Here is a 13,150-nt window from a genome sequence, read left to right on the forward strand (position 1 = left end):
AGTTCCAATAGGGTAGGGGAAGCCATGAAGAAAATATATTTTCTTTGTATTTCTGAAAAAACAGCCTTGTGGTCAGCTATGACCTGATTGGACCTGGTTTGTAGAGGTCGTTTGGGTCTCAGCTGCTCTCTGGGTGGGAAGGTCTTTGTAAGGGTTCTTTAGCTGAGAATCCTTCTCCCAAACACACCCAGTCCACCCACCCAGCACTGAGGTGCTGCTGCCTTCCGGCAGATGTGGACTTTCATTTGCTCCTTTCATGAGCGCAAGCACATCAGGTATGGTTCCTGAAACCCAGCTCTTGCACATTGTTCACATTGGTCCTAGGAGGTGCATCAATACTAGAGAATTCTTTTCTTGATCAGTAAGAGGCAATTGTGCTATTAAACTATATGTGTTTTTCATTTTTTGAGACTGGATCTCATTGTGTTGCTCAGGCTAGTATCTAACTCCTGGGCTCAAGTGATCCTCCCACCTCAGACTCCTAAGTAGCTTCAGGGATGCACCACACGCCTGACTCTGGGGAAGCCCTTTGTTGTTGAAACTGTTCAATATATTTTCTTCTTCCATTTTGTTTCTTCCCTCCCTTCCTTCCTTCCTTCCTTCCTTCCTTCCTTCCTTCCTTCCTTCCTTCCTTCCTTCCTTTTCTTTTTCTATTTTCTTTTTTTTTTTTTTTTTGACCTGGGGATTGAATTGAGGGCCCTGCACTTGCTAGGTCAGTGTTCTACCACTGAACTGCACCCCAGCCCCACTTTTCACTTTGTTTTGATTGTCATTTTATAATTAGTAATTTGAAAATAAACCATGTTTCCAGCAAGTTTTATCCTGCTATACTTGGTAAGGAGCATCCCAGGGAACAGAGGTGGAAACAGCATGTTGTGAGAGGGACAACGAGGGATAGCCAGGGAGAGGTGTCCTTTCCTTTACCTGCTCCCACCCCCCACCCTGTTCCTTAAAGCAGTTGTCTCCAAGTTATCTCTTGGCCAAGGACATTTCTGTGTTTGATCAGTTTGACTGTATAGACTCCAAAACTTACAGGAAGGTATAACTGGACTCAGGACTTTTAGCCACACTTGAATAGTAGAGTTACCATTAAATTTGACATAGTGAAATAACCTAATGCTTCTTTATGGTACAGTGTGGGCAGGACAGAGCTGTCTAACCCAGCCTGGTCACAGGCATGGAAAAGGTTCTGTTAGGCCACGAGCAGCCATATGCTACTTCCTAAAGAGCAGACATCCATGTGCTAGTATAGAATTCAAATAGATGACAAAAATTCTTTTCACCATATCCAAATGTCTTGTTGGGGGGATTTATGTTAGAGGAAGAAATTAAATGCCAAGTATTTTGATTGACTTTTTTTTGGTGACAGAATATTTTGATACTTTTTAAATGTTGATTCAGTGGGGAGGATGGTGGGTCGTATATTACTTTCCTGTTGCTGCTGTAACAAATTAGCATGAACTTGAGAGTCTAGAACAACAGAAATGTATTTCTTCATGGTTCTGGAGACCAAAAGGCAGAATCAGAGTTATCAGCAGGGTCCTGCTCCTTCAAATGGCTCTAGGGAAGAATTCTTCCTTCCTTTTTCCCCACTTCTGTTATTCCTTGGCTAGTGGCTATGTAACGCCAGTCTGCCTTCCATTTTCATGTGGCCTTCTTATCCATGTGCATCTTCTTTTCTGTCTAGTAGAAGTGCAGTTATTGGATTTAGGGTCCCACCTGTGTAATCCAGAGTGATCTTAAGGTCCTTAATTATATCTGCAAAGATTTTTTTTTCCCCCAAATAAGGATATACTCCCAGGTTTCAAGAATTAGTGGGTGGGGGCTGGCGATGTGGCTCAAGCGGTAGCGCGCTCGCCTGGCATGCGTGTGGCCCGGGTTCCATCCTCAGCACCACATACAAACAAAGATGTTGTGTCCGCCGAGAACTAAGAAAAAATAAATAAATGTTAAAATTCTCTCTCTCTCTGTCCCCCTCTCTCTCACTCTCTCTTAAAAAAAAAAAAAAGAATTAGTGGGTGGACATATCTTTGGGGGAGCCACCATTCAACCTACTACGTGTGGTATGTGTATTCACACACTTAAGGAGAGGCGGTGGCAGAGGAGTGCATTGGAAAGAGTAAGGCTTTGTTGTTGCTTTGCTGTGCTGGGGTTGAACCCAGGGCCTCCTGTAAGCTGCATCCCCAGCTTCACCCCCTGCCCTTTTTCACTCCACGTTGTCATCACTTGTGAAGCTATTTTCTCTCTAGTGACCTTCTGCTGAAAGTAATTGCCAGTTTTTTCTTTGCAAATAATTGAAAAAAATATGAGACTTAGCAGATACTTCTTTTACCTTCAACCTTGGTGTTTATTTAGGTTTCAGTGAACAACTTTCTATGCTCTGATAGCCATGGCCTCTCCAACCCCAAACTCCTGTCTCCAGGCACGTAAACTGTTATATATCTATAAGCAGTTTTAAGAATCCCGATTCCTCCCTAGACTGAGTAACGCGGAACGCATCCTGTGGCCTGACACAAGGTGCACACCTTCCTCAACTTCTCTTATCACCAGGAACTGCTGAACACCAGTGCCTGAACAATACTCTGCTGGTAGATTTCCTGTTTTTTCCATGACCTTGGCTGAGCAAATGTCCTTTAGAAGGAAAGCCCTTCTTGTGTGTTTGGTAGCATTACAAGCCACTGCTAGTGAGCCTTCTTCACTTGGGCCACCCACCGTGATTTCTGTCCTGGATTCCCAATGCCAAAGACCATGATGGGATGGTTAGCTGATGTGGGCGGATGGGTGTTTGTGTAAGTCTTGAAAACAAAAGTGTTTTCGAAGATGAGAGTTCAGGGCAGTTACTTGCACTCTGAAGCCCTCCTCCTCTACATGAGCTTTCCCAGCTCTTTGTAAGAGTTCCCTGTAGTTCAGTCATCCCAGTTGTTATGGGAAAATATATATATCAGAACTTAAAGCTGCGTTCTTAGCCTGCCTACAACTTAAGTTAGGTGAGGCTTTTAAAATTCAGTGAATAATAATTCATAACTTCAAAATAGCTATTTGATTTTTTAATTCTTTGGCAAGCACTAAAGAAATCAGAATTCAACAGAAAGTCATAGTAACCACAGAGGGAAGAAGGATGATTTGTGAAACTTCAAAATCAGGTTTAAATGTAAAAATGGAAAGATTATCCCACCAACTCAAGATCACCTCAGTACATAGTCTAACTGTGCTGAGTGAGGACAGAGAACTCTACAGAAGACCTGGAGAGACCTTGATGCCTGAACTAAGAAATCAGTGGGACTGTCACTAGAATAAGTCCTTTATTCCTTTAGTGGGGAGTCTAGTTACTAAGTCAGGAGCACTTTTTAGCAGATGAGTGGCCAAACTCCCTCAAACCCCTCTCCTAGAATGGTTTTATCAGAGAGGGGTGCTAAAGGAAGAGGCAAATCCTTGAGAAAATGAGCTGTCTTCTGACCAGCTTCTGTAGCCATTGAAATGCTGTATGCTTTAATAGTGATCCAAGTCCCAAGTTGATCTGCCCCCTCCACTCCTGAGTTTTTGTTGTTTGTTTAACAACAAACAGAAAGTTCATTCTTTCTGATAACTCATAACACTCTTTTTCCTCAGAGACTAAAATATTACATTTATTCTTTCTTAGAGGAGAAAAGGAAAAAACAATTAAAAAAAAAAAGAAAAAAAAAAGCTAGCTGGGCACAGTGGCACACGCCTGTGCTCAGGAGGCTGAGGCAGGAGGATCGCAAGTTCAAAACCAACCTTGGCAAAAGCAAGTCATTAAGCAACTCAATGAGACTCTGTCTCTAAATAAAATATAAAATAGGGCTGGAGGGTGCAGGTGGGGGGGTTGCTGGGGTTGTGGCTTAGTGGCAGAGCACTTACCTAGCATGTGTGAGGCACTGGGTTCAATTCTCAGCACCACATATAAATAAATGAATTAAATAAAGGTCCATTAACAACTTAAAAAAAAATAGGGCTGGAGATGGGACTTAGTGGTCGAGTGCTCCTGAGTTCAATCCCCTGTACCCCCCCCCCTGCCTGCCAAAAAAAAAAAAAAAAGAAAGAAAAAGAAAAGCTAGGCCTGGTGCTATGGTGCATGCCTGTAGTCCCAGCTTCTTGGGGGGCTGAGACTTGAGGATTGCAAGTTCAAAGCCAGCCTGGGTAATTTATCGAGAATCTGTCTCCAAAATAAGATGAGGGTCTGGAGATGAGGCTCAGAGGTAGAGCACTTGCCTAGTATCCATAAGACCCTGGGTTTAATTTCTAGCACTGCAAAAATAAATAAGCTAGCTAGCTAGCTGGGAATGTAGGTCAGTGGTGGAGTGTCCCTGGGTTCAGTCCCCAGTACCAAGGAAATAAAAGCTAGATATTCTAAATTTCACAGGCTCTTTTCAAAGAGAGAAGAGGCAACCTTTTTCCCTAAAGAAAATAGCTATTAGAAATAATATTAGAGAGACCTTTCAAGTGTGATTTCATCCACACAATTAACCATCTCTTTAGAAGTGGGCAGGGGAGGGTGGGCCTTTCTTAGTTTTTTTTCTCCTGTGTTACAACTGGGAAGCAGAATAGCCAGGTGAGAGTCTGTAGCTTGTTACAAGGCAGAAGGTGAGACTCTCTGACATTTCTCTTGACTTGTAACTTTGTGTCCTTTTCTCTTGCCAGTCCTTGTAGATACTGCTGAGCAACCACTTGTGTTCTTAAGGTCAGCTGTCCAGGATAGGATCTTCAGGGCTGGGTTTGCAGGTCAATGATAGAGCACTTGCCTAGCAGATGTATGATCTTGGGTTTGATTCCCCTACACTGACCTGACCTGGTAGTTCACAGGAGTGAAGGTACCAGCGAGGAGGGACTGTGTTTAAATCAAAGCTGCTCATTTCTCTGGCTCTAAGACTCTCCCAAGGAGGAGGAAGCGCATGAGCCTATTTTTCTGAATTATTTTCACCAAATAATTCTACCAGTAGTCTACTTATAACACTGTTCAAAGGTTTCTAAGCCTTATCCATTGACTTTCAAATACTAAGCTTTTTTTTTTTCCCTTAATAACTCTGAACTGAAATCATCCCAGGAATGATACTTAAAGAACAGATTTATTTTAATTTATATTCATTGTACAGTTGAATTTCCAGGAGGTAGATTGGGACGAACCCAAATGTATCTTTTCCCAGCCATTTGGAAAACTGTTTCTCAAACCAGTTTTTCTGAATGGGGTTTTCCTCCTTGTGACAGAATAAGGCACATGGAGGAAGAGGTTTATGTACGGCCTGGGTCATCTACAGTGTTGCTGGTGGCTGTCATCATTTGCTTCTTTCTGTGTTTCAGACCGAAACATGAACATTTTGCAGTACTGCCCCTCTTCAGATATCTGGACACTCTTTGAAACATGTGACGTCCACATTCGAAAGCAGCAGATGGTGTCTGTGGAGGAAACCATCTACATTGTCGGGGGATGTCTCCACGAACTGGGGCCCAACCGGAGGAGCAGCCAGAGCGAGGACATGCTCACTGTGCAGTCCTACAACACTGTCACCCGGCAGTGGCTCTACCTCAAGGAGAACACATCCAAATCCGGGCTTAACTTGACTTGCGCGCTCCACAATGATGGCATCTATATCATGAGCAGGGATGTGACCCTGTCCACCAGCTTGGAGCACCGAGTTTTCCTCAAGTACAATATCTTTTCAGATAGCTGGGAAGCATTTCGGCGATTCCCAGCCTTTGGACATAACTTGCTGGTTTCTTCTCTTTATCTGCCCAATAAAGCAGAAACATGACTGAATTGACTTCATACTTCAAGCAAACCTGGTTCAAAACCAAAAAAAGGAGAAACAAAAAACAACAAAGGGAGACTGATTTCTAAAGGGAAAAAAATGTGGGCTAGAGTAGGTCACGGATATATACCAGTAGCAGCTGTAAATAAGCTTACTTGAACTAATTACTTGAAAACTTGTGGAAAAAAGAGACCAACTTTATTATTTTTTAAATTATTGATTTTTAAATTATGGGAACAAATCCATGATAATGTTTTCATCCAAACACAATATTCTTGGGCCAATGATGGAAATTTAGCACTAAAAAATGGGTTGTTCAGGGGCTGGGAATATAGCCCAGTTGGTAAAGTGCTTGCCTCACATGCACAAGGCCCTGGGTTCAATCCCCAGTACCACTAAAAAAAAAATAAGTGGATTCATTGGGTCTGCTTGGTAAAGGGCCAAAGTCAATAATAGACATGAATGGTAAAGATGATTTTAAAATCTGTTTTATTTAGGTCACTTTAAATATCAGTAGTACCTTAAGTAGGAGACTTTTTAAATTATCAATTTACTTGATAATAACTTTGTTATTCTCCCTCCTCTCCCCGTCTTACCCACAGGTACTTCCAATGTGTTTAAAATAGGGTTCCATGCTCATATATTTTATTTGCACACTACTTTTCAGGAAACCTACAATGGTGGAACCGTAGAGTGAATCCTTGCAAGCAGTCAGTCCACCCAAAATTTGTTTAAAACATTCTCAGTTTTCTAATCTTTTTTTTTCAGTTATGAATGACAAAATAAATAGATTGATAAAACCTCTTTACTTCATATGTGGCATATTGCAGATCTATGTGGATCACATAAATTGCATTTCTAGGCGTACTATGTTATTTAAAAGAGAGGGTATATTGTTTAAAAGGATGGCTATAAACATATATTTTTAAAATTGAATCTTGTATAGGAAGGAAAGGAAATACCAAATAAGAAAAAAAATTGCCTTTAAGAATTCCTTTTATTGAATGTATTTTACTTAGTTTTTGTTTATCACGTTTAAATCAGGATACCTTTTAGCTTTGTAGTTCACGTTTTGCTTTTATGGATTAAGGTGATGGTAGCTGTAAAACATTTGTGCTAGAAAGAGAGAAAGGAGAGAGGAATGGCCACTGGCTTTTTTGTTTGTTTGTTTGTTTTTTTTAAACCTCTGGTACTGGAGATAGAACCCAAGAGTGTTTTACCCTGAGTTACATCCCCACTGTGCTCTCCACCCCCTGCCATTTTTAAAAACTTTGAGACAGGGTCTTACTGAGTTGCCCAGGCTGGCCTCAAACTTGACATCCTCTTGTCTCAGCCTCCCGAATCACTGGGAGTGCAGGTGTTTGCCATCACCCCTGACCACCTCTGGGGGTCTTTCTGAAATTAGGTAAGATGCTTGACTTACCTTAGTTGTGAACCCAGGTGGCTCACACAGCAATAGCAGTGAACAACTCAAGCAGTTTCAGTAAGTCAGTTAAAAATGAGTAAAAGCTTCTGCCAATCATAGATCAACATTCCTTTACAAATATATACTCGGGTAGAGTATGCCAAGTGCATGACTAGCCATACATACATGAGGGCCTGGGTTTAATCCCCAGCACTAAGCATCAACGAAAAACTCTATACCCATACTTATGGAAATTTTATTTTGATTGAAAAACATTTTCTGAGGTTATCTGGTATTTTGTAATGGAATCAGGAAAACCGTGAGCCAGAGTCCAACTTTCTGCACTAATGGCAGGCAAAACCACTTTAGTCACAGCGTGCCTCTCCTTAAGAAAGCCCCATAGAAAAACAGAACCGTCACAGTAGATAAACGTGTTCCAAACACTGTGTGCCTCCAGCATGCCATTCACGGTGCAGATGCAGTAAGGAGAACAGTCGCTCCAGAGTTCTTCAGTTCCTTGAAGGAGTCACTACAGGGTTTCTTTACAACCATGGCCTCAAGTATCTGGTTACAAAAATCTCATTTGCATGACTTTTCAGAAATATTAGGCAAAAATGATTAAGACTTTATTTTGAGCAAGGAGGTAAATCTTTGTATCTTGTCAGCAAATAATTCTATTAGTCTACTTATAGCACTGTTTAAGGGTTTCTAAGCCATACCCATTGATTTTCAAGTACTAAGCTTTTTTTTTTTTTTTTTTCCTTTTCTAAGCAACTCTGAACTGAATTCATCCCAGGAATGATGCTTACTTAAAGAATATTCATTTTAAGTTATAGTCATTGTAGAATTGAATTTCTAGTGACCTCTATTTTCATGATGTATCTTTTAAAGTCTAATTTATTTTTGTTGCTACAGAGTTTAACTTTTTAAGGTATTAGGTGTTCAGAAGACTAGCCAGTGGATTTAGTATGGGACAAATGTCTAGAGATTAATTTGTACATAATCACATCACATAAAACACAGTATTATTTCTGCCAACCAGTTAATTCTCTTGCTGATTACATACTTTGGGTCTATTTTCCTAAGCCTGACAATTAGATTTTTTTGGACCAAGTGAAGGTAAACTCTGATCCATAAAGCTCTTTTATAAGCTTGATTTGATGTGTGTGTGTGTGTGTGTGTGTGTGTGTGTGTGTGTGCACGCGCGCGCATGCGCGCGCGCATGTGTGTGTATGCTTGCATATTTTAGCTCTAAGATACACAGACTCCTAACAAGATTTTGTTTTCAGCTGCCAGCAGTGTAAGATAGAATGTGTAATAGGAACACATCTGTGGCTTTTATGACATCACCCTGCTGTGCGCATCATCTGTGTTGACATTTTGAGGGTAGTTTTTATTTAGCTCACTCTCTCATTGGTGCCAGTATTATATTGAAGACTCTGCCTATAATGAAGGCAATTTTCCATGAAAATCTCCCCTCATCCCTCAAGACTGTCCTTTACTAAATTTGCTAATATCTATTTTCTTCCCATTGTCCTTCTCTAAATGCTTTATCCTCCCCCACCCCCAGATGCTTCTGAGGGGTGCTGACTTACTCTCTGGGGAAGGAAGTGGTTGGGAGGACCCAGTTGGAAGCTGCCTGGCCAGAAGTACCCATCTTCACAGGATGGTCTGTTGGAGGAGAGGTTGTGTTTTCTTCCTGTCATTCCTTCTGACTTTACTTTCAAAAACGCCTAGTTTCAGAGGTCTCTCTCTTTAGCCTCATTTAAAAGGTTTTCTGATGGATGTGTAAGAGTTGATTGTTTTTGACAGTATTGGTTAAGTCATAATAATAAGGTATTAAGGAGACATGGATATCAGTAGGAAATAAGCGAAAGACATAAGCATGAAACCAAAGAGAACTGAACTCTGCCATCTTTTTTAGTTTTTAAAACCAAGATCCCATGTAATTCCAAATGCCTTAGGTATTAATTAAAGCTATCCTGTGATAGACAAAGCTCTTTCTCTCTACAAAAGAAATAAGTAAATGTTTCCTTTCAATGAGGGTGCAGTGCTTTTAGATGTCCAGGTAAAGTTATGATCCTTTCTGTTTGGCCAAGAGGTAAATTGAGGAGAAAAGCCTTGTTTTTCCTTATCAAACAGTATTCGGTGAAGAGTGGCTTTTGCAGACCACTCAAGAGGCAGCCTGGTGAAGGGAAAAGGGAAGCCTATTGATGCCTTTTTCCTAGATGAGCAGCAGAGAGTGTGTGGCTTCTGTGCTGCTGTTCTTTCAAGGTGACATTATGAAGGATTGTGGCCCTCCCTCCCTAGGTCAGGATTTGCTCTCAGAACCCATGTCCAATCCATGCTTCCAGATACCACTTACCCATCCGTCAAAATGGAGTGAAACCTATTTTCAACCCTGCTTTAGGAGTTAAGGCCTTGAATGCGTGGATAGGTACCTTGAGAAATGGCTTTCAAAGCAACAAGTGGATTCAGCTCCATTCCCTGATTACCAGAAATGCTTCAGTGTCTCATCAGAGCAAGACAATGCTGAGAACCAGGGACCCATGCATAGTAAGCCACAGGCCCTGACCTGGAAGAGTTTACAGCCTTGTAAATGTCTGCTCTAATGGTCTAAACCAGGGCTTTCTTCTCAAAAGGTGTCAGCTTCTTTGGGGCACATTGCTCTGGTCTGGCAGCCTCTTCAGTCTGGGTCCACAGTCTGTCTTTGACTTCATGGTTTCATCATCATCATCATGAACCTGTTTTTCTTTAAATTCAAACATCCCATCCTGTGGTTTAGTTTTTTACCGTATTTTTTTCCCTCACTACATATTATAATCTCTATACTTCATTTTTGTGAAAAAGTTAAAGTCACATGTAGTCTACTTTATTTAGAAATATTAGCTAAGCATCACAGCCTTTGTAGCAGAGGGCTTGGCAGCTTGATCTGATCCAAGGAGGAGGGAAGAGAGCCTGCTCTCCGCCTGCCTGTGTGTATAGCTTTGCCTCCAACACCCTCCCATGAGGGGGATTAATACACATTCGCTCAGACACTACTAAAATCAGTTGATTTTGTCTTTGTGATGATTATCCAACAGTTGCTTTCCACCCTTCGGTTTCATTCACCAAAGAGTGTTTGTTTCCCACCTTTTGTGTGAACTTGGGGACACAAGGCGCAGCACACCAGCGCACACCTGCTTCACTTTTGCCCTCACCGTTCTGATCCATTCCTACAGGAAACAATCACAAAAGAGGGTCCATTTTGAAGAGCAAAGGGTGCTGAAATCACTTTTGTAGGGTTGGCTGGTGCTTTTTCAAATGGTTGCCAAGGTTTATTATTGGTGAAGAAAAGGAAAATGTGATTTGCATTATTGTGTCGCTTAAAAACATTTCAGAATAGGGACACTTCGGTTGTCCCGACGATGTTTTCCTATCTAGTAGTCATTTTAGGAAAAATGATATTCTGTAGGATGAATAGTTCTGTTTTGTTTTGACTGATACTTTGTTTAAAAAAAAGTTGTATGGAGTCTTAGAATTAAAGACTTGAAAGTGTGAACATTATCATGATTCATTTAAATGCAATGCCGAAGCACTCACAGAGACAGCATTTTGTTTAGAACTAGAACTATAGAAGAAAATTTTCTTCAAATAAAATAGTTCTGAAATCAGTGTCTGTTGTCTGTTAGGTTCTGTGCACCACCATAGGGCTATGTCAGATGCCGGAGGAAAGAGGGGAGTCTCAGGGGAGGGGGGGCTGACATTTGTAAGGAGGTCAGGGGATGGCAATCCTGCTGAAGCCACCCTGGGTAGTGGGTACCTGGAGCAGCAGTGAGGGTTTGGAAGAGAGGGATCTGTGAGGTGTAGATGTACTGGGAAGACTGGCTTAGAATCCTGAGCATCCCTGGATCCATCCTTGGCCCCATCCTATACGCTTTGAGTCCTTAGCATTCTGAATAAAAGGGCAGAGGCTAGGCTGGGCACAGTGGCACACACCTCTAATCCCAGTGGCTCAGGAGGCTGAGACAGGAGGATCATGAGTTCAAAGCCATACTCAGCAAAGGTGAGGTGCTAAGTAACTCAGTGAGACCCTGTCTCTAAATGAAATACAAAATAGAGCTGGAAATGTGGCTCAGTAGTTGAGTGCCCCTGAGTTCAATCCATGGTACCAAAAAAAAAAAAAAAAAGGCAGAGTCTAAATTCCACAATTTAGCAACAATGGCCCATTGTGTTCTATGCCTCTCTGTTTTGAAACTTCCCACTTTCCTTTTAATCACTTCTCAAAAGCTGAGACACAACTTCTTGCCTTTGCATCACGTTGGTTGTGGCTCTGGTTTTGAGGCTGGGAACGGGGTCCGGAGTTCAAAGTCACCAAAAGGGGTTAGTCAGATGCTGTTCCATAGTTCATTCATTTCTTTTCAGCCTTTGGTTCATTTCAATGCACACACCCTTGCATGTACTTCAACAATGAGCCAATTTAAAGTCCACTATCACCCCATAAAAAAGTCAAAGACATACTTAACCTTTCTCCCCAAGGGAGATGATCTGAGCCAGGAACTACATAGAGGTGACACATGACTCACGGATCCCAAGCCCAAGGGATGTCCATCCCTCCTAAATCCATGGATCACCACTTGTAGACTGTCAGAAGACAAGTCTACAAATACATGGATAATTAAACCATTTCCCTATACCACAATACATGGTAGGAGGATGATGCCCAACACTAATCAAGCTATTATTCTGCACCAGTCATCTAAGCCTCACATCAATCCCAGGTGGGAAATATCAGTTTTACCCCCACATGACAGTTGAGGAAACTGAGGCATTGCAGAGTAAGAATTGGACTTTGTAAAAGAGAAGGGAAAATTACTTAAGCTATCATTGGTTCAAAGTATACTACTGAGGGCTGGGGATGTGGCTAAAGCTGTAGTGCGCTCGCCTGGCATGCATGCGGCCCGGGTTCGATCCTCAGCACCACATACCAACAAAGATGTTGTGTCCGCCGAGAACTAAAATATAAATATTAAAAAAATTCTCTCTCTCTCTCCTCTCTAACTCTCTCCTCTCTCACTAAAACAAACAAACAACAACAACAACAACAAAACCAAAGTATACTACTGAAATCCCAGCGACTTGGGAGGCTGAGGCAGGAGAATGGTAGGTTCAAGGCCAGCCTGGGCAATGTAGACTCAGTTTCAAAAAATAAAAAGGACTGTGGACATAGCTCAGTGGTAGAGCACTTGCCTAGCATGTGTGAGGCCCTGAGTACCAGTACTTTAAAAAGCAATAAGTACACATTCTCTTTTTTTCCTTGCTGGTCAGGGTTAGCAAGACTCCCTGCCCCAATGGAACAGTGGGTTTCTGGGTCATCCAGTCTGAGAGCCCATGGTTCTGGCTTTATACTCAGGGACAGCCCTTCCTTTTGGCACGGTTACAGGAAGTGCATGGAGGGAAGCCTGAAAATCTCTGTAGAGGACAAGGAATCCCCCTGGGCCTGTTGCAGGCCATCGACATTGCCTTGGCAATCAAATCCCTTTAAAACCCCCGCTAGATGCTGGTAGGTCTGATGTCTGACAACTCTGTGGGTTAAAGGCCCAGATTTAGTGGAGCACACTTTCTTGAACTTGGAGTTACCCTGTGATTAGTCATAGGCTTCCTGCCCCTAACCCTGCACCCTTAGCTGGATGGTACCAGTCTCTCTCTCAGCTTTGGGAAAACAGTTGTGCCTCCCCTTGCCAGATGGCATGCCAGGGGATGCTGCCATGTAAAACTCTCAGAATGGCATCTGGCACATTGTCAACACACAACACGAGCTAGTATTATTAACAAAGCTCTTGGCTATTCCTTTATATCTTCAAATGGGCCAGCTTGGCTGGAAGCCTTCACCTTCCTTAATATATCTTATTGAAGCCATTAAAAGGTAGGTAACAGCCTATATTCCCAGGAACTTGGGAGGCAGAGGCAGAGGGATAACAAGTTTGAGGCCAGCCTCAGC

General features: G+C 42.1%; 1 protein-coding gene across 3 annotated transcripts in view; it reads left to right on the forward strand.

Annotated features, from left to right (window-relative positions):
• The window catches only part of KLHL42 (kelch like family member 42), a 31,907-nt gene extending 21,083 nt beyond the window's left edge, over positions 1-10,824 (forward strand). For all 3 annotated transcript variants that reach the window (XM_081310590.1, XM_081310592.1, XM_081310591.1), the window contains exon 3: positions 5,317-10,824. In XM_081310590.1, the coding sequence (XP_081166716.1) occupies positions 5,317-5,768 (452 nt within the window). In that variant the 3' untranslated portion in view covers positions 5,769-10,824. The remainder of the gene's footprint in view (positions 1-5,316) is intronic.
• The last annotated feature ends 2,326 nt before the right edge of the window (positions 10,825-13,150 follow it).

The sequence above is a fragment of the Spermophilus citellus genome, assembly GCF_964194105.1.
Source record: "Spermophilus citellus genome assembly, chromosome: 10".
Lineage (NCBI taxonomy): Eukaryota > Metazoa > Chordata > Mammalia > Rodentia > Sciuridae > Spermophilus > Spermophilus citellus.